Below are 19,713 nucleotides of genomic sequence, written 5' to 3'. Positions count from 1 at the left end.
AGCCCAGACATCACCCAGGTCAGCCATCACATAAAAGTTGATGCCCTGTTGCAAATCCCCGTCCCACACGGTCCTCGTTTCCTATTGCCGAATGAATCGTCCCTCACTTGGTGGCTCACAGCAACACACACTTTTTGTTTATCTCCTGGTGTCCACGGGTGAGGCGTCTGGGCCGAGCTGAACTGGGTCCTCCTTGCAGGCTCTTGGGAAGCAGGGTCAAGGGGTGGGCAGGGCTGTGTTCCATTCCCAACTTGGGTTCCCAACTAGGTTTGTGTGGTTGTTGGTCTTTATGGTTGTAGGACAGGTGCCACTCTCATGCTGATGGCCAGCTGGGGGCTGCCCCCAGACCCCTGAGCCACTGCAGTTCTGTGCCACACAACCCCCTTCCAGCAGGGCTGCTCACTGCAAGGCTGATGCAGGCGCCTCTCGATCTGGGGCCAGGGGTGGGCAACATGTGGCCTGCAGGCCATATGAGGCCCATGAATCATTTGGTCTGGCCCTGTCAGGGCCACTGCAGGCGGGACTCGGAATTCAATAAATCTATTGCAGGTTAAGTTTCAAGTTATAATTTTGTATGGCCCATGAATAATGTTAAATATATCGAAATGGCCCTTGGCAGAAAAACATGGCCCTACCTCTGCTCCAGTCTGTGAAGACAGCCTTATATGAGGTAACACAGTTGCTCCCATTGTCTTCTTCATATAGCATAGTGTGAGGAAGGGAGTGGTGCCCCATCGCCTTTGTCATACAATTGTCAGAAGCAAGTCACCAGTCCAGCTCTCACTCAGGAGGGCACTGCACAAGGGCAGGAGTCACCAGGGATCACCTGGGGCCATGCCCAGCACGTGGGTGTGCATACATGCGTACACACACACTCACACATACATACTCGCATTCACTCACACACATATTCACACACTCATACAAACACACTCATACACACATTCACATACACACATTCACATACACACTTATACATACACTCATACACACTCACACATGCACACTCACACTCACACACATATTCACAGACACACTCGTACAAACACTCATATACACACGTTCTCATACACACTTATACACACACTCATACACAGACACACACATTCACACACAGATTCACACACACACATTCAGACATACACATTCACTCACGCATATTCACACACTCACTCATACACACATTCACATACACACTTATACACTTATACACATACACACTTATACACATACACACTTATACACACATACACACTCACATTCACTCATATTCACAGACACACTCGTACAAACACACTCATATGCACATTCACATACACACTTATACACACACTCATACACACACATACACACATTCACATACACACTTATACACACACACTCACACATACACACTCACATTCACTCACACATATTCATACACTCATACAAACACACTCATACACACATTCACATACACACTTATACATACACTCATACACACTCACACATACACACATTCACACACATATTCACACACTCATACAAACACTCATATACACACGTTCTCATACACACTTATACACACACTCATACACAGACACACACATTCACACACACTCAGATTCACACATACACATTCACTCACACACATATTCACACACTCAAACACTCATACACAAATTCACATACACACTTATACACTTATACACTTATACACACACTCACACATACTCACATTCACACATATTCACAGACACACTCGTACACACTCATACACACATTCACATACACACTTATACACACTCATACACACACTCACACACATTCACTCACACATATTCATACACTCATACAAACACACTCATACACACGTTCACATACACACTTATATACACACTCATACAAACTCACATATACACACATTCACTCACACACATATTCATACACTCAAACACATTCATACACACATTCATATACACACTTATACACACATTCATATACACACTTATACACACACACTCACACATACACACTCACATTCACTCACACATATTCACGGGCACACTCAGATTCACACACATATTCAGACATACACATTCACTCACACACATTCACAGACACACTTGTACAAACACACTCATATACACACACTCACATACACACTTATGAACATTCATACAGACACACAGATTCACACACACATTCAGACATACACCCACATTCACAAACACTCATTCACACACACTTATACTCATGCACACACTTGCACAGACACACTCATTCACACACACAGATTCACACACTGATACACACATTTACACCCATGCACACACAAATTCAGACATACACACACTCATACACAGACACACATTCATACACACATTCACACAACACAGACACACTCATTCACACACACATTCAGACATGCACACACTCATACACACACTCACTATATACTCACATTCACACATTCATACATACACATTCACACTTACACTCAGACACACACACTCATACACACAATCTTTCACACTCATATACACTCATACATTGAGACATACACACACTCATACACAGACACACACAATCATATACACACACATTTATACACACATACTCATACACACAGACACACACTCACACATCATATAGACTCATCCAAATTACAGGAGGTTGAGTAGAGTCTCAGATCCTGTTTCTGCCAGATTAGTCCACTGATAGGACTCTCAGCTGTCACTTCTCCCCCAGCTTTGGGCTCGTTTTCTGTTCAATGCCAGTGGAAGACAGAGCCATCCATACAAGGCTGTGGTTCATGACTGGCTTTCAGCACCAAGAATTTAAAATTCCAGACAATCCTGTTCTTCAAATTCTCTCAGGAGGTGGCTGGACCATATCCTCTCCTGTTGTTCGTCATCCTTGTCCCCAACGACTCCCATCTCCAGTGTCTGGTTAACTGGTATTGCCAGTGGCTCATCATTCTGATGCCTTTAGAGCTGAAACTCAGTTGAATTGAGGAAGTACTTCACTAGACAAAGGCAGGACCCTCCCTAAGTGGAGTGCTGGAGCCAGGCCTGGAGATGGAATTGCAAGCAAACAATTGCAAGATGATGGTGGTTTATGTCCAGTGTTGCAGTAGAAAGGCATCAGGGTGCTGTGGGGTGTCAGGGAGGCTGCTGTGAGATGACAAGCGATGTGTGTGACGGTGCAAGTGGCAGGGGCTCACTGACTGGATGTGGTGAGAGTCATTGATGTGTTACCACCACCACCACCATCATCATCATCATCTCTGAGAGTACTTGTGGCTAAGAGTAGGCAGATTCCCGGCATGGGTCAGAGTCACAAATTTCAAACCAAATGGCCAAACCCAACAGGCAGTTGGGAATCTTGTTCAGGGTTCTAGGCAGGGGTGGAAACAGATTCTGTCTGCAGATTAGCAGGTTTATCAATCAGAAAATGAGATCAGGGCCACCAAAGGCCAGAGCCAGGCTGTGGGGTCCAGCCCAGGCCTGGAGCAGATGTCCACATGCCCCCTTTCATCACGTCCTTGCTGTCACACCTGAGACACTTGTGTTGATCTTGCCCGTGAACTTATGGGGACAGACACCACATTTTTTTTTTTTGACAGGCAGAGTTAGAGACAGAGAGAAAGGTCTTCCTTCCATTGGTTCACCCCCCAAATGGCTGCTATGGCCGACACACTGTGCCGATCTGAAGCCAGGAGCCAGGTGCTTCCTCCTGGTCTCCCATGCGGGTGCAGGGCCCAAGCACTTGGGCCATCCTCCACTGCACTCCCGGGCCACAGCAGAGAGCTGGGCTGGAAGAGGGGCAACTGGGACAGAACTGGCACCCCAACTGGGATTAGAACCTGGAGTACTGGCGCCACAGGCATAGGATTAGCCTAGTGAACCGTGGCGCCGGCCCAAACACCACATTTTCATCGCTGGATGCCAGCTCTGTGTTCCCAGTATCTGCCATGTAGACATTGGATGAAGGAATGAACAAAAGCCAAAAGAGCAGGCACAGAACCTAGGAGCTGAGAGTGAGCTTGCACTTTGTGCTGCCAAGCGGCCGTGGAGAACTGACTCAGACACCCAGGGAACCTGACTACGAAGGTTGTCCACCAAGAGGATGAGCTGTTTTCCTGTGCCTCCCCTCCTACTATGCATATACATACACAGAGTGTATATAAAGATAATATTCTCCAAGCGTTGGCCCCCTGCTGCAGCCGAGCAGAGGTATGAGCCAGGAGATCTCTCTGTGAATTGTAAAGGCTCAGTGTTCAGCAGTGTTTGGGATGACGGATCCTGTTCTTTGCAAAACAGCTCTGATCATGGCCAGTGGCTGGGATGGCTTCCTGCAGTAACATTGACTGTACAATGAGTACTCTCCATACACGGTGACAGAGCCCCTCTGCCTCTCTGGGTCTTTGGAGCAAATTGTGTTTTCACACTAAGAATTATAAAATACATTTTAAAATTATCATCCTGAGTGTTCAGAACGTGGCATCAACTTGCATATATTCTTGTGATTGTACTAAAATCGCATGGTCGCTTGGGTTCTTTCAGGAGTCTGCAGGCCCCCAGGGCTGGGACCGGAGAGTCTAGTTTGCCTTCTCACTAACTTCCTCCACTCACTAGCCAGCTAAGTAAAAGCGTGCTCAGCCTCTCTCTCGGCTGTGTTTTCTTTCACTGGGATAAAAATTCCTACCTTCCTTACAGACTGTCATGCAGAGTCTGCAGATCTACATGTCAGTGTCCCATGAAGGAGGTAGCTTCATCGGGCTGATGCTTCCCCTCACCCACACCTGCAGAGCACACCAAGGCTAACAGTTCTTTTCTCTCTCTCTCTCTCTCTCTCTCTCTCTCTCTCTCTCCTGTGCCCCAGGTTCCTGATCGTGCTGGGCTGCTTGATCCTGGCTGTGCTGACCACATTCAAGGAGTACGAGACGGTCTCTGGAGACTGGCTCCTGTTGCTGGTGAGACACTGGGCAGTGAGACATTGCCTAGCAGAGTGGACACCTCTGCTGGGAACCCCCCACACTGAGGCAACAGAGGGCTCCCTGGGCGTAATTCTGCCTGGGTGGCTCCGGCTTCCTGGGGGCTGCAGGTGAACGCACGCCTAAGGAAAAGCAGTGCCTCCATCATCATTTGGCGATGCCTGCATGGGCACAGATGGAGTGGGGACTGGTCTTCCTGATAAGGACTTGCTATTCCTGATTAGACATATGGGGCATGAACACTTCAAAGCATAGCCATTACCTATTTTAAAAATAGAAACAGTAGGTTCTCCAGCCTCTGAGAGTTAGCACAAAGGCAGACTGCATCCCCACGTCTGCCTCTGGATTGTCCCCCTGGTATCCTGCAGCCTAGACCCAAGAACTTCACACTCTCTTCAAGGTCAAGCACACAATCTCGCCTCTCCGTAGAACCTCCAGGTCTCCTGTCTTTCAATCCATGTTCTCACTCAGTACTGTGATGGAGCGGATTGATGGGCGAGTTTCCTTCTCATGTCCCAAGCTGACAGCTTCTACACATCCTTGCCCCAGAAAACAGACGGTTGATGAAGAGCAAGTGCTGGGATGGGTTGGGCTCAGGCTCTGCACCTGGCCTGAAGGAGGTTTTAGGGAGAAGCTTGCCCCTTCCCAGCCCTGGGCAGCACTGGCTACCCTGCAGCCCCAATGACCTCACCCAGCCCTGATGGACTAGAAGTCAGCCCTGCTCTTCAGGGTGATGGTGCTGCATGGGGTGAGGCCCTGGGCTCCACCTTGGGAGGAGTGCTGACAGCAGAGTCTTTGTGGCCCCAGAGTCAGTGCGTTCTAACCCACGGGATCCCAAACAGAGACCTGAATGGGCTAAGTTAGGCTTTGGAGATTGTGGAGCTGCAGCACGTCATGGGTTCCCGGGGATCACAGAAGAGAGAGAGAGGCGAAGGTGTCAGTGTCTGAGCCACAATGGGGTGCAGGAGGGTGGAGGTGCCCAGTGTTCTGCTTGCAGCCTGGCACCATGCTTGAGCACGTAGGTGCTGGGGTCTGATTATCTGAGCCCAGGACCCTTTCTTGGCCAATTCACAGTCTGAGAAATTTGCCCGAGCACCTCGTGCCTTGGTTTCTCAGAATGGCACTTGGGGGTGCCTGGCCCGTACCCAGTAAGCATCTCCCACGACCAGCAGCTGCCCTTCTTAGGGGCTGTGCACTCATTAAAGGAACATAAAAGACCGGGATCCATTGGAATGAAAACCAGGAGAGAATCACAGAACCACTCTGCAAGGGCCACCCGCCTTCGGGACAGTCAGCACATCAGAGGGCAGAGGGGACCAACCTGTTCTCCTCCCCCACCCCCTTGCTACCTCCCTACCCAAACAGCAGAAATCCAAGTCTTCAGATCTTCGGAACAGAAAGCCCTCATTCTCTCCAACCAGGTCCCGATTCATTGGTGCCTCTCCATATGTTCTTCCACGCAGGAAACATTTGCTATTTTCATCTTCGGAGCCGAGTTTGCTTTGAGGATCTGGGCTGCCGGATGTTGCTGCCGATACAAAGGCTGGCGGGGACGACTGAAGTTTGCCAGGAAGCCCCTGTGCATGTTGGGTAAGCCCTGACCCCTGTGTCTGTTGCAGCCTCGGTCTCTGTCTTTGGTGCATTGTTTCCACAGGGAGATCATAGGAGGCTCCTCTGGGGGCTCTGGGAGGCCAGCACAGGCTCTGCACCTGCCCACAACATCTGTCCATGGCAGTGATTTTAAAGTATTGCATTTGGTTTGGGAAGGAGCCAGCAGGTTGAGGGGACTGAGCAGCTCTCGTTCTGAGACCAGCAGCACCCCTAGACTTGTGACAACTCACATCCCTACACCTTTCCAGGCTGGCTGGAGAGCAGTGGTGGGTGAGACACCATTGCTGGTGGAGAAGTTGCACCTGTGAGACCGTGGTGTGCCCGTGTGGCAGAGCTAGGAACTGAGGCACACAGAGCTGAGTCATTCTCCAGGCACAGAAGTGGTGAGCAGCAGACTCCATCCTAACACTCATGTCTGGAAGAACCCGGCATGGTGATCTCCCTCCAACCACTTTGCTGAGTCTTGATCCAGAGGTTGCTGTGGAAGATGTCACTGGAACCCCTCCATCCAGGTGCAGACAGTGTGAGAGTGAGGAACGTCGCTGCACACATTGCAGCATGCACCCACGGGTTTCTGTCTTAAATTGCCACTAAAATCGTGTTGTAGCAGGACAGACATCTGCCTGAGTGATGACCAGGAGACTTGGGAGCATCTCAGCTCTGGGAAGGGTTAAAGTCACAGAGCCACCCAGTGCTGGGGTTGGAAAGGCCTCCAAAGTCATTTGGCCCAAGCTGCACCACTGTGTGATGGTACAGCACCCCTTGTAGGTGGAGCCTTGTAGGTGGTTACCCCATTCCTGTTTGTGCACCTCCAGTCTCTGGGGGAGAGTCAGAAATTTGAGTGTAGACACTATAGTCCTCCTCTGCACTTGAGCACATGTGCTTAGAACCAGCCTGGCATCATGTGCTCTCAGCAGCCCTGTGCCACTCCTGTGAGCACGCTGTGCATGCCTCACATCTCCTCTGAGTGAGATCACCCGGACTGCACACAGTGCTCAGGCACACACGGCCTGCCCAGAGAAGCACTGGCCCGTGTGCCTTGCCCACCATGCAGCCTGGGGGCACAACGCCTTCCTTGCTACCAGTGGAAACCTCCCTGCCACGTCCTTCCACCACTGTTGAGGTTGCACTTCTGAGCTTCTGTTTTCTCTCAGAATTTAAATGCACGAGTGCGTAGGTGTGTATGTGTGAGCACACTTTGGAAGAAGTTTTAGTCCCTGGTCTTCCTTATTCCTTTGCTGTCTCCATATCTACTCCCCGCTTGCCTTCCTGTCCTCCATTTTTTCCTTCTGCGTCTTTTGCAAATGCAATCATATTGAGTAGACCTCTCGTTTGCTGTGCCCTGTCCAGTGCTGACCAGAAGTTGTGTGTGTGTGTGTGTGTGTGTGTGTGTGTGTGTGTTGGCTGTGGGGAGCATGTATTTGTGATGAATTTGGCCCAAATTCAGTTCAAGAACAGCCTGGCCTGTGGGGCCTGGGTCCCTCCAGGACAGGTGTGTTCCCACGGAGCTGAAGTCAGAGCTCCAGGCCACCCTCCCCAGCTGCCCTGGAGACGAGGCCAGGTCTCAGCATCACAGCATCCCTGCTGGTTGTATTTTCCTTGCATCACTGTGTTTTCTACTCTCTGCATCTTGGCTACGCCCACGGTGTGACCTGCGTTAGCACGTTGTTACTATCATGAAATACCTGAGGCAAGCTACTTTATCGAGAAGGGAGATTTATTTTGGCTCACAGTTCTGCAGGTTCACAGTCCTAGTTTGGGTGGGACTGATTGCTTTGGCCTCTTGGGATGCTCTTCTTGCTGGCAGCATCCCTGGGCAGCACAGAGCATCACAGGGCAAGACAGGGAGCATGGGTGTCCATGTGGGGGGCTTCAAAAAGTTCAGGGAAATCTATATTCTGTTATAAACTATGCAGGGATTTTAAGATTTTGGACACAAAACTTATAATTCCATTTTCCACTAACTTTATTTATTTATTTGAAAAGCAGAGAGAGAGAGAGACAGACAGACAGAAAGACAGAGAGATCTTCCATCCACGCGTTCACTCCCCAAAGAGCCACAATGGCCAGTGCTGGGTCAGGCCGACACTCGGAGCCAGGAGCTTCTTCCAGGTCTCCCACAGGAGTATAGGAGCACAGGCATTCTCCGCTGCTTTCCCAGGTGCATTACCAGGGAGCTGGATTGGAAGTGGAGTAGCCAGGATTTTAACGGGTGCCCATATGGGATGCTGGTGCTGCAGGCTAAGGCTTAGCCTTCTATGCCACAGAGCTGGCTCCACTAACTTTTTATTTTTTAAAAAGGTTTGTTTATTTATTTGAAAGAGTTACAGAGAGAGGAGGAGAGCCAGAGAGATCTTCCCTCCACTGGTTTACTACCCAGATGGCAGCAATACCATGGTTGGGCCCAGCTGAACCCAGGAGCTTCATGAAGCTCCCACATGTGGGTGGCAGGGGCCCAAGAACTTGGGTCATTTTCTGCTGCTTTTCCTAGGCCATTAGCAGGGAGTTGAATCAGAAGTGGAGCACCCGGGACACAAACCATCACCCATATGGGATGCTGGCATCACCCATAATAGTCCCTCCACTTAATTTTTTACATCTGCTCATTTATCTTACAAAGCCACAATGATTCAATCATGAGGCTCCTAGTAAATTGATCAAATGTGATCATTCCCCAAAGGTTCACCTCTAAACACAACCAATTCCAGCCTCTTAATACCATTGACATAAGGCTTTGGGGACTAAGTTTCTGCAGGAATTTGCTCTAACCCTAGCACTGCCCTTGTGGGAAATGCTGCTTTTCTCCGTGTGTTTGACAAGAGTGTGGTTGTTGTGTCCATGAGCATTCCAGCCTCCATGTCTGTCCCCCTCAGATATTCCTTGTTGGGTGTGGGCACCTCCACTGTGCAGATCTGCTGTCCTCATGGAGCATCAGGGACCAACCACCCCCCCCCACCACACACACACATCTGGGTTTCCTTTTGGTTTGAGTGCAAACATTATTAAGTGGATAGAAACCACAAATAAACTGAGGGGCCTGGTCAGTGACACATCTATGTGTGTCCAGATGTTTGACCCCTACGTTTTCCCAGAGGTCAGGCACACCTGGAGGACATTTTGGTAGGTAGAAAGGGCATGAGCTTTTTGGACAAACCTACCTAGATCTGAAAGGAGCAGTGTGTCCTGAGCTAAGAGATCAGTGACTACAAAGATGCAGAGGTATGAGAGAGCCCTGTGTGTGCAGAAGACCACACATGCTTCTGGAAGGTTCCCAGGAACCAGAGGAGTTTGAGGAGCCCATAATTTGCACAGTGGGCTAGTCGTCCTAGCAGTGGGTTTCTTGGAACCCTGATGCGCTTGCAGAAACATAGCTCTATGGTGAATGTCTGTGGGGAAACCCCATACTTCATTTGTATGACCATGTGCAGCAGTGCATATTGGCATAGTAAAGGCTCTAGGGAGTCTTGCACAATCCATTTACCTGTGTTATTCCCAAGTTTACTTGACCATGGGTTGTTTTGACTTCCTAGCCCTCTGCAGGACAATGGGGAGATAACTGATGGGTACTAAGTGCCACTGAGGCATAGGAAAACAACCAGGTTTGCTTCCATGTGTACCTGACTCTGACCCAGGAGCCAGCTTATCCCTCTCAGCAGAGTCTCATCCCCTTTGTCCATCTCTTATTTCAACCAACACTCATACCCACATCCCACATCATGGGTAGGCTTCAGATCTTTCCAGTCTACCCCAAGGCTTTCTCTGAACCTTGGGGAAGACAGTAGGGCAGTGCATCTCAGAATTAAGGAGCCATTAATAGCTGCAGGGGTGACCCACCAGCAGCAGGGGGCGAGAGCCATAGTTCATATGCAAGCCTCTCATCTTTGAGAGGGGTGATCTTGGGAGGTGTTCAGATGACCCAGCAGTGACTGGATAGTAACCCTTTACTTGTTTCTTTCCTTCACTCTCTGAGGGGATTTCTGATTTCCCCTCTGCCTGAGGGACTCTCAAGTGCCTTGGGAAATCACTGCCGTGGGATTTAGAGTCAGCATTGGAGTTCTCAAGCCTACATTCCACCCCAAGTCAGCTACTTCCAACTGTGTGGCCTCGGGAAGGCACTCATGCTCAGAACTTTTGCCCATGGGTCACAAGAGAAGAATCCTACTTGTGACAGGCGATTGATGTCAAGATTCAACACGACAATACTTAGATTGGCTGCTGCTTGGCATACGTCCATCTGCCACAGATAGCCCTGCGATGATGATGCCATTGCTGTCCCCTCACTCCTCTTCCCTCTCCTCTGCTGCTCTCTCTGTCTTCTTTCCCAGACATCTTTGTGCTGATTGCTTCTGTGCCAGTGGTTGCGGTGGGAAACCAGGGCAATGTCTTGGCCACCTCCCTGCGAAGCTTGCGCTTCCTGCAGATCTTGCGCATGCTGCGGATGGACCGGAGGGGCGGCACCTGGAAGCTCCTGGGCTCAGCCATCTGTGCCCACAGCAAAGTAAGTGCCGTGGAGACGCCATGAGACTCCACGGGCTACCCACCCACCTGTGGCCTTCCGTGGCACCCCCCCCAGAGTGTCTATAGAGGGTGGCCATTCTGCCACCCAATAATGACAAAAAATAGGAAGAGGAGGCAGGGCATGAGCAGATGTGGTGGGATGAGCAGGAACAGGTAGACCCGGGCTTAAGTCTCAGCTCCACTGCATGCAAATTACTTTTGCCACGTCACTCACCCCTGTTTTGCCTCCAGTTTCCTTGCTTCTAAAATAGGAATGCTAATTCCTATTCCTGCCGATTGCCAGGAGTGAGCTCATGCAAGGCAACATGCGATGGAGGGAAAGGTTTGGGAGTTATGCAGATTTGTTTGAATCCAGACTCTGCCAGTGTAACTACAGGGACTCGATGTAACCTCTGTAGGTCTTGGTTCCTGTGTTTGTCAAGTGAGAATGATAAGCACTAACCTGAGGATGAAACGGTGGATGTGAAGAACACTTGGGTGTACCCAGCTCATAGAAATCATTCAGTTAGTGTTGTATGGAGCCCAGAGAGCAGCACTTAGAAGCTATGCGTTATACAGACCAGCTGCCCCAGATACGGAAGCAGACACAGAAAAAGGAAATGTCCTGCCCACACTCACACAGAGTGACACAAACTCTTGCAGTCCCTCTCCAGAGCCCTCGTCCAGTGGTTTGCTGCTGGCCACAGCAGGGTCCACTTCTCTGAGGAGGCCAAGAGCCTGGAGAGGCGGGACTCAGTTCCATACCCTCCCAGAGTCCCATGTGGTTGAGCAGGTGTAGAGACCAAGCACATGGAATCCAGGCTATCCAGATTCATGGCTCCCCATTTCTCCTCTTCCTATTGTTAACCCAAACCTTCGATACCACTTGGTTTGAGCCCGTCTGCCCTAGCTGGACCCAGGAGAGGGAAAGAGCTATGCCTGTATCAGCTCAGAACCCCAGGAGGCCAAGACTGGAGAAATCAGAGGGAGGGATGTTTTCCACAGGTGCAAAATCGAGGCCGCCTTCCTCTCCCAAAAAACATCTGTGTTTGCCAACCTTGGTGAGCATCCTGGATGCTTCTGATGCCCTGCCCAGATCCCTTTTGCCGGGAACCCTCTGGCCACTTCCTCAGTCACACGTGACTGAATCCCTGTCTTAGTCTGTGCATCTGGGGAACCAGTGAGCCTGATTGACTTTAGGAAGCTCAAGAGTTTTCATAACTAATGTTATCACATGACCTGCTGTCTCCCACCAGCAGCCCCAGGCCACAGCCGTACAGCTCCTGGCTCTTGTATCTCAAATATACACCCAGCTACACTGCGGGTGATTTCCTATGAGACGACATTGTATAGTGGAATTCAGCGAGCTGCTGAGTCAGACAGCACTGGGGTCCCACGTGCAGCTGAGCTGCCATGCAGCTTAGGAACGTCAGAGTATTTGGGTGAGCTTGCCCAGTGGTAAAGTAAGAGACCCTGGCTGCATTTCAGGGCCTGGTAACTGGCAGGTGTTTATTAACAGCTCTAGCCCCACCTGTAGGCCTAGTCCTGGCCCTCGCCCTAGCCCTAACCATAACACGAACCCTCACCCTATCATTCTGAACACGCTCATCACAAAGCATACAAATGAATGTGTAAATAAAGGGAAAGAGAAACACAAAATAGCGGGGACTCTCTCACCAGAGAATGTAATTCTTGCCATAAATGTTGTACGCCCAGCCGCGCTACCTCTGGCCACAGCATGCCTGGGTCAGGGCTTTGATTGCAGCATTGTGTCTTCCTTCTGACCTGTCAGTTTCTGGGTTACCAGAGGACATGTTCATGGTCCTCCTGGGCTCAGCTGCGACCCTGTGATCCTGGTGCTGAGCTGGCCACACGGCAGGTGTTCGTTCATACCACAGTAGACCCCTGCACCTGCTGACCTCCTTTTTTAACCATGTGATGATCAGCACCTGCTGGATGTTTGCAGGATAATCCCTGAGGGAAGATGGGCTCTCCTGCAGCAAGCCAGGCACCCAAAACAGGGACCCTTCCCCAGGGCTGGGAAAAGGCTACGGAGCAGAACTCTGCCCACACACTTAGCTTCACCTGGTTGTCCCTCAACCCCAGAGTCTGTTGTGAGAAAATCTCACAGCTCTCGGCCAGAGCTCAGAGGAGGATGCGTTTCCCATGAGAATGTAGTGTGGTCCTGTGGGCATTTACCAGGTTGTTTCTTCCTTCCCTCACTGTGCTGGGCCAAGTCCTACCCTTGCCTCCTCCAGGCGCTCAGATTAGGAGGCCTGTGGACTGCAGAGCTAGACGCCTTCAGCTCGTGCTGCTCCTACTAAGGGGAGCCCAGGCTGTGCTCCCAGAACAGGTAAGCCTGGCGTCTGTGCCACCTGGCACAAGACCACTGAGGCCTTTCTAGTGATGTGTGCTGGGTGGGCCACATCTGTTCTGAATATGAGACCCAAGTCTTCCAGGCAGGGCCAAGGGGCCTGGCATATCCCACAGAATGGATTTAGGGATCTGCTCCCATCATGTCCCCACTGCCCGGGCGCCCAGCCCTTTCACCCCAGGTTCACAGGTGGAGGAGCCAGTGGACCTCACAGCATTGCTACGGTTCTGCTGCACGGCTGCGGCAGAAGACCGGTGCAGTCAGAATCACCTGGAATTACCTATTCAAAGACAGCAAAGCGCAGAGCTGGGACCCATTTTCACTCCTCGTTGATGACCCTTCCACATGTCTCTTACTAATCCAACACAGCCAGTCTTCCTATGCATATCAATGCCCAGCAGTTTCTTTGGGTCAGAGCCAGATGAGGCTTCTGACTCCCATTCAGGGGCCAGAGAGAGTGAAGAAAGCTTTAACCACTGGGACCACATTCCAGAAGGCGAGAGGCCCATACTCAGCCCACCTCTGGGGAAGGACTGTCCGAGTCACTGCTACGGATCGCCTGTGCCGACTAAGCTACCCTCGCTGTGCTGTGCATGGGCTGCAGTGGGGAAGAACACACCATGTGCATGGAGCACAGTGAAGTATTAGATCAACAGGCTAGAAAAGAGTGAGGCATGAAGGAACTACAGGTGAGCTCCGTCTCCCCTGGTGGGAGCAAACATGCAGAGCAGTCGGAAGATGACACTGTGTGGCTGGTCCCATCAAGGGAGGGCAGTTCAGGCAGCAGGACCCACGTCGATCAAGGCATGGACAGAGGCGGGATCAACCCCAGGAGTGAGGGTGTCTCAACCCAGAAGGCAGCTAATGGACCCCGGTCAGGTGCAGGAAGCGTTATCAACATGAACAGCTGGGCTCTCTGTGATGACTCAGCAGGAACTGTGTTCTCCAGGAACCCGACCAGCTTCCTGTCCAGACTCCCCTGCTAGCCCTTGAAATGGGAACCCAAGAAAAGCAGAGGAGGCTGGAGACAGAGGGAACCTTACCAATTTCCTCCATCAGGGTGTTGAAACGTCTGCAATCTGCTGATCTTGGTCTTCTCTCTGTATCATCCTTACTGTTTCGTAACATTTTTCTTTTTTCTGTTTGTGTTTTTTCCTAAGGTTTATTTATTTGTTTGAAAGAGTTACAGAGAGAAAGGGAGAGACAGAGACAGAGAGAGAGAGAGAGAACTTTCATCCACTGGTTCATTCCCCAAATGGCTGCAACGGCCAGGCCAAAGCCAGAGCCAGGAGCTTCATCTGGGTCTCTCCCCTGGATGTTGGGGCCCAAGTGCTTGGATCATCTTCATCTGTTTCACCGGCACATTAGCATGGAGCTGGATTGGAAGTGGAGCAGCCAGGACTGAAACCAGCGCCCATATGGGATACTGGCACTGCAGATAGGGGCTTAACCCCACAAGCCACAACGCTGGCTCCCATAACATTTTTCTTTAAACCAATTTTCTGGGGCAGGCAATGTGGCATAGTGGGTTAAACCACCACCACCTGCGAGGCTGTCATCCCATATAGGCACCAGTCCAAGTCCCCGCTGCTCCACTTCCAATCCAGCTCCCTACTAATGCACCTGGGGAAGCAGTTGAAGATAATTCAAGTACTTGGGCCCCTGCACCCACATGGGAGACCCAGATGGAATTCCAATCTCCTGTTTTGGGCTGGCCCAGCTCCAGCCATTGCAGTCATTTGTGGGATGAACCTGCAGATGGAAGATCTCTGTCTCTCCCCCTCCCTCCAACTCTGCCTTTCAAATAAATCTTAAAAAAAAAAAAACCTTCTGTTTGTTGTTGCTCCCCGTCTTCGTGGAGGAACGACACAGGACCCTGCGTTGTTCTTTCATCTGCTCGGCCCTCCCCGGGTTGCTGCTGGTTCTTCCCGGGTTGGCTACCGTCCCTCCACCTCCGTGGAGGGGTGGGCCCCCTGCCACTTTCCCCACTTCTGCAGGGGAGCGGCACACCGCCGGCTGGCTCTCTAGGGGGCTGCACAGGTGTTCCTTCAGATAGATGTTCCTGGTGCATGTTGTCTTTCTCCTCCTTTATAGTCCTCTTCCACCAATCCCAACTCTGCTACCCACACGCCGAGTACGCTGCTCTCCTCCAATCAGGAGCAGGTCCTGCAGCTTGTTGGTTGAACTGGAGGCAGCTGTGTAGAAGCTGTTTCCTCCTCTCCCAGCGCCATATTGTGGGAGAGCAGATGTATAGAATAAGTCTTAATTCCAGTAACAGTCTAGTCCGAGTTGCTCCCAGTTGCTCCCCACAGTTTGTCTACTTAGTCATATGTCCTGTTCTATCACATGATAATACCTGTAAAATCACAGGCCTGGTGTGCCACTTAGGCTTATTTTGCCTGTGTTCCAAATTGCTGTGTGACTATGGAACATAGTCACTGTTTATCTGAATCCCGCAGTGGTACATGTGATGCTGTCAGAAGCTCTGTGATATGGTCCCTTCATTCATCAGCTGAGGATACTAAGGCTGAGAGGGGTGATGTTCCAGGATCACACCGTACGTTGGTGGCAGGATGGGTCGCTGTCCACAGCTCTACCCTCTCTGCCGTTGATTTCCTGGTAGCATGGGCTTTTCCTTGCTCTGCACAGCCCTTGAGTCCCTGAGTGCTGTGCAAATCTCAGAGGTACTGGTCCCTTCCTCTTGCCCTCGCCCCTTCCTGGGAAGTCTCCTGAGCTGTAACATGGAGTCACCTGGAGCCAGAAATCATCCCCTCCTCCCCTAGCCACACACTGGCTCTTAGTTAGCGAGAGGAACAATAACCCCATCACAGACCCCTTGGATAGGGCCAGAGGTGAGGCCCAGAGAGGGGGAGTCGCGGGCCCACAGTCACAGAGCAGGCAGCCCTGAGCTGCCACGCAGTGACGACTCAGCGCCCCCTCCTCTCCTCCCCGCCTCCTCTTCCAGGAACTCATCACCGCCTGGTACATCGGCTTCCTGACGCTCATTCTTTCCTCGTTTCTTGTCTACCTGGTGGAAAAAGATGTGCCCGAAGTGGATGCCCAGGGAGAGGAGATGAAGGAGGAGTTTGAGACCTATGCAGATGCCCTGTGGTGGGGGCTGGTGAGTCGCCCCCTCGAATGGCAACCCTATGGGTACTGATAGGGCAGAGGCAGAGGGTGTGGCATGGACACACTCAGGCAACTGCACTCTGCAGGCAGAGATGGAAGCCAGGGCAGGAATGTTCCCAGCCTGTGCCTGAGTCCCTGCTCCTCTCCCAGTTTCAGCTTCCTGCCGCTGGCTCAGTGGTTGGCCCTGGCTCATGTAGCACACCTGGGCTAAGTTTCTAACTCCTGGACATTTGGTGAATGATCTGATGGATGGGAGTTCTCTCTCCTTCTCTTTCCCTGTACCTCTCAAATAAGTTAAAAAATTAAAATTACAAATTTTTACAAAGGAAGTCAGTGCTCAGAACAGTTTTCTGCATGCTCATTGAGGGATCTTAGCTTATTAAGGACATGCAGAGGCCAACAGTATGGCAGATCTGCATGGGTGTGCACAGATACTGTGGCAGGTACACATGGGTACACACACACACTGTGGCAGGTGCACTTGGGTACAACACAGACCTGAGTGCCCACACAGAGGTATAACCCCAACAAGCACGCATCATCCTAATGCAGAATTATCAAGAGCATCAATATGAACACTTTCCATTTATATACCTTAAACTCAGTCCTGCTATTAGCACCTTGGGAAAGTGGGGAAACTGAGGCATGAAGAGGTTAAGGAAGTAATTCAAGGTCTCTCAGATACTGCATGTTTGGCCTGAGATTTGAAGAACAGTTAGTTTCCAAATGCCATGAGGTTAACTGTGTTGCCAGCCGGCCTCGCACATGCAGATACACAATTGTAAGTATACATGTGCTGGTAATAGAAACATGTGAAAACACGCATTGACTCACAAGAGTGGCTGTGCACAAAATCACTCATTCTCACACACACACACACACACACACAACCTGTCTACAGTGACTGGAATATATGTTGATTGACTGTAGGTAGGAAGTGCTTAACTTATTAACAGGTTGTGGTCTCAAGGCTGCTGCCCAAGTTGCTCAGATATTTGGTGCCTTGTCTGTCATGGGACTCTGGTGAGCAAGAGCAGCCCCCACGCTGCTCCGGAAGCTTCTGGATGGAGCTCAGCTAAGGAGTCGCTGAGTCCCCTCTTCCTGGAGTGACAGTCTCTTCTCTCTTCAGATCACACTGGCCACCATTGGCTACGGAGACAAGACTCCCAAGACGTGGGAAGGCCGTCTGATTGCTGCCACCTTTTCCTTAATTGGCGTCTCCTTTTTTGCCCTCCCAGCGGTAAGTGTGACGTGCAGGACCCGCCCCCCCATGCCAGCCTCAGTGTCATCTTTTCACCCCCTAACTCCCACACCCAGCCGCTCACCAGCCATCCTCTTATGCATTACTGTGATGCCCCTGAAGACTTCCTGTCCATAGACCGGGTTTCCAGGCTGCCTTCTGTAGCTGAGTTCATGGCTCCCTCTAGATGCAGCTCTGTAGAAGCATTCCTGGCCTCATGCTGGGTTGCGCATTTCTCTCTGCCCCCACTAGGGGGCTGTGAACTCCTCCAGGGCTCATAGGCTATTTTTTTTCTCACTCTTTAGTGCTGAGTAATGATCCATTGTATCTCTCTTTCACCTGTGGTCCCCAGCACTTTCTGCAGGTCAAGTCCTTCATGTGAGTGAGTGCCCTTCCTTTGCCATAACATTGGCTAGTTTATGTAAAAATTGCACTTGCCTAAGAAAAATCCATTGTAGGAAGTGTAATGAAACAAGTTCCCCAAATCCCACTACTACAGATGTGCAGTAGTAACCATAAAAGTAGGTGACGCTTATTGAACTTGACCTGTGCCCCTGATCATGCCAAACATCTTACTTACATCATCTCCTTTAAACTGCATGGCAACACTAGTTGGCTGCTGTATTTAGCTCATTTTCCACATGAGAAAGCCGAGACTTAATTAGGTTTGTGAATTTTCCACAGTCCCAAGGCTCTGGGTTGTGGAGCCAGGGATCTGCTTCTAAAGCCTGGCTTTGGATTCTGAAGCTTGAACAAAACATTCTTAAACAGCAGTCCCTCTGCCACTCTCTGCATCTCCCGTCTGTCCGTGATGTTCTTTCACCACTGGCAGCCCTGCCGTGTTCTTTTTCCTGAGCCTTTGGAGCATAGGAAGATGACCTCCCTTCCTGTTTTCTCACTGATGAAGCCAGTGAGGGGTGCAGGGATGCCATACAATCATTAAGCTCTCTTTTCATTTTGAAAAGGTTGTGTTTCTATCCACTGTATGCAAAGCAGACCTGAACAGTGAATTGGATCCCAAGTTGGGGAAGATTCTGGCTACAGTGAATGTCTCAAGTGACAGTTCAAGTAGCTGAAAGACCTTCAAAATGCAGTTAGCATTTCCCAGGCATCTATTAGGTGCTGTCCATCACTAGGCAGTTCCTGTGTGTCATCCCCCTTTTGTGTTATCAGAATTGTGAGGCAGGTCCTGTGACCTCACTGCCCTGTGGAAGGATGTGAGGTGGAGCCTGGATCAGAGGTCTGCCTAGGGTCTTGCAGCTGGACATGACCTTGGGATTGGAACCCAGGCCTTTCCGACTTCAAGACTCCTTTGCTGTTCCCTTCTCCCCCTCTCTCTGCAATGTCATCCTAGCTGGGCTGCGAGCGCACTGCCCACTCTGGTGGTGGGGAAGCAGCACCAGGACAGTGCAGTGGGACTGACCATTGTCACACCCTCTCTCTCCAGGGTATCCTGGGATCAGGGCTGGCACTCAAGGTGCAGGAGCAGCATCGTCAGAAGCACTTTGAGAAAAGGAGGAAGCCAGCTGCCGAGCTCATCCAGGTCCGTGTGCCTGGGAATGAACTGTGGTGGGTCTAAGAGTGTGTGTGTGTGTGTGTGTATGTGTGTAGAATGCACCCACATACACACATCCCCAGAGAAAAAAAGACATCCTCAAGCTTATGACCTGGAATAGGCACCAGGAGCCTGTGTGTGTGTGTGTGTGTGTGTGTGTGTGTATACATGCATGTATGTACACACACGGCACATTCCCAAACAGGAGCAAGCCTACTTGCTCATGCCCACTTGTGGATGGATGGCTATGGTCACTGCCATCATGAGCTTTATAACGTATCTTGGTATGTACTGGGGCTGAGTCCTGTCACACTCCCATCCCACCTCCA

The 19,713-nt window shown here is 50.7% G+C and overlaps 2 protein-coding genes across 4 annotated transcripts in view; both read left to right on the top strand.

The window, feature by feature from the left end:
• Nucleotides 1–19,713, top strand: part of KCNQ3 (potassium voltage-gated channel subfamily Q member 3) — a 341,725-nt gene that overhangs the window by 275,849 nt on the left and 46,163 nt on the right. Inside the window, exons 2-7 of one of the 3 annotated variants that reach the window (XM_008255917.5) lie at nucleotides 4,867–4,957; nucleotides 6,442–6,568; nucleotides 10,915–11,087; nucleotides 16,426–16,581; nucleotides 17,719–17,829; nucleotides 19,277–19,372. In XM_008255917.5, the coding sequence (XP_008254139.3) occupies nucleotides 4,867–4,957; nucleotides 6,442–6,568; nucleotides 10,915–11,087; nucleotides 16,426–16,581; nucleotides 17,719–17,829; nucleotides 19,277–19,372 (754 nt within the window). Of the gene's footprint in view, nucleotides 1–4,866; nucleotides 4,958–6,441; nucleotides 6,569–10,914; nucleotides 11,088–16,194; nucleotides 16,313–16,425; nucleotides 16,582–17,718; nucleotides 17,830–19,276; nucleotides 19,373–19,713 lie in introns of those variants that run through there. The other 2 variants (XM_089335718.1, XM_089335719.1) reach the window with 2 other exon arrangements.
• Nucleotides 626–2,288, top strand: LOC149126344 (uncharacterized). The gene is made up of 5 exons (XM_089335352.1): nucleotides 626–670; nucleotides 759–881; nucleotides 940–1,105; nucleotides 1,318–1,549; nucleotides 1,718–2,288. Exons 1-5 carry the CDS (start codon nucleotides 626–628, stop codon nucleotides 2,286–2,288), a joined length of 1,137 nt encoding a protein of 378 aa, XP_089191478.1.

This window comes from Oryctolagus cuniculus, chromosome 6 (genome assembly GCF_051225735.1).
Source record: "Oryctolagus cuniculus isolate XC-2025 breed Fujian yellow rabbit chromosome 6, ASM5122573v1, whole genome shotgun sequence".
NCBI classification, from domain to species: Eukaryota; Metazoa; Chordata; class Mammalia; order Lagomorpha; family Leporidae; genus Oryctolagus; species Oryctolagus cuniculus.
This window is presented reverse-complemented; position numbering and strand designations above follow the sequence as displayed.

What these genes read in the sequence shown, in the direction of transcription:
- LOC149126344 (XM_089335352.1), top strand. Translation starts at nt 626, where the DNA reads ATGGCCCTACCTCTGCTCCAGTCTGTGAAGACAGCCTTATATGAG. An exon ending in TGAAGACAGCCTTATATGAG is followed by an intron (nt 671 to 758) that starts GTAACACAGTTG and finishes TACAATTGTCAG; the next exon opens with AAGCAAGTCACCAGTCCAGC. An exon ending in GCGTACACACACACTCACAC is followed by an intron (nt 882 to 939) that starts ATACATACTCGC and finishes ACACACTCATAC; the next exon opens with ACACATTCACATACACACAT.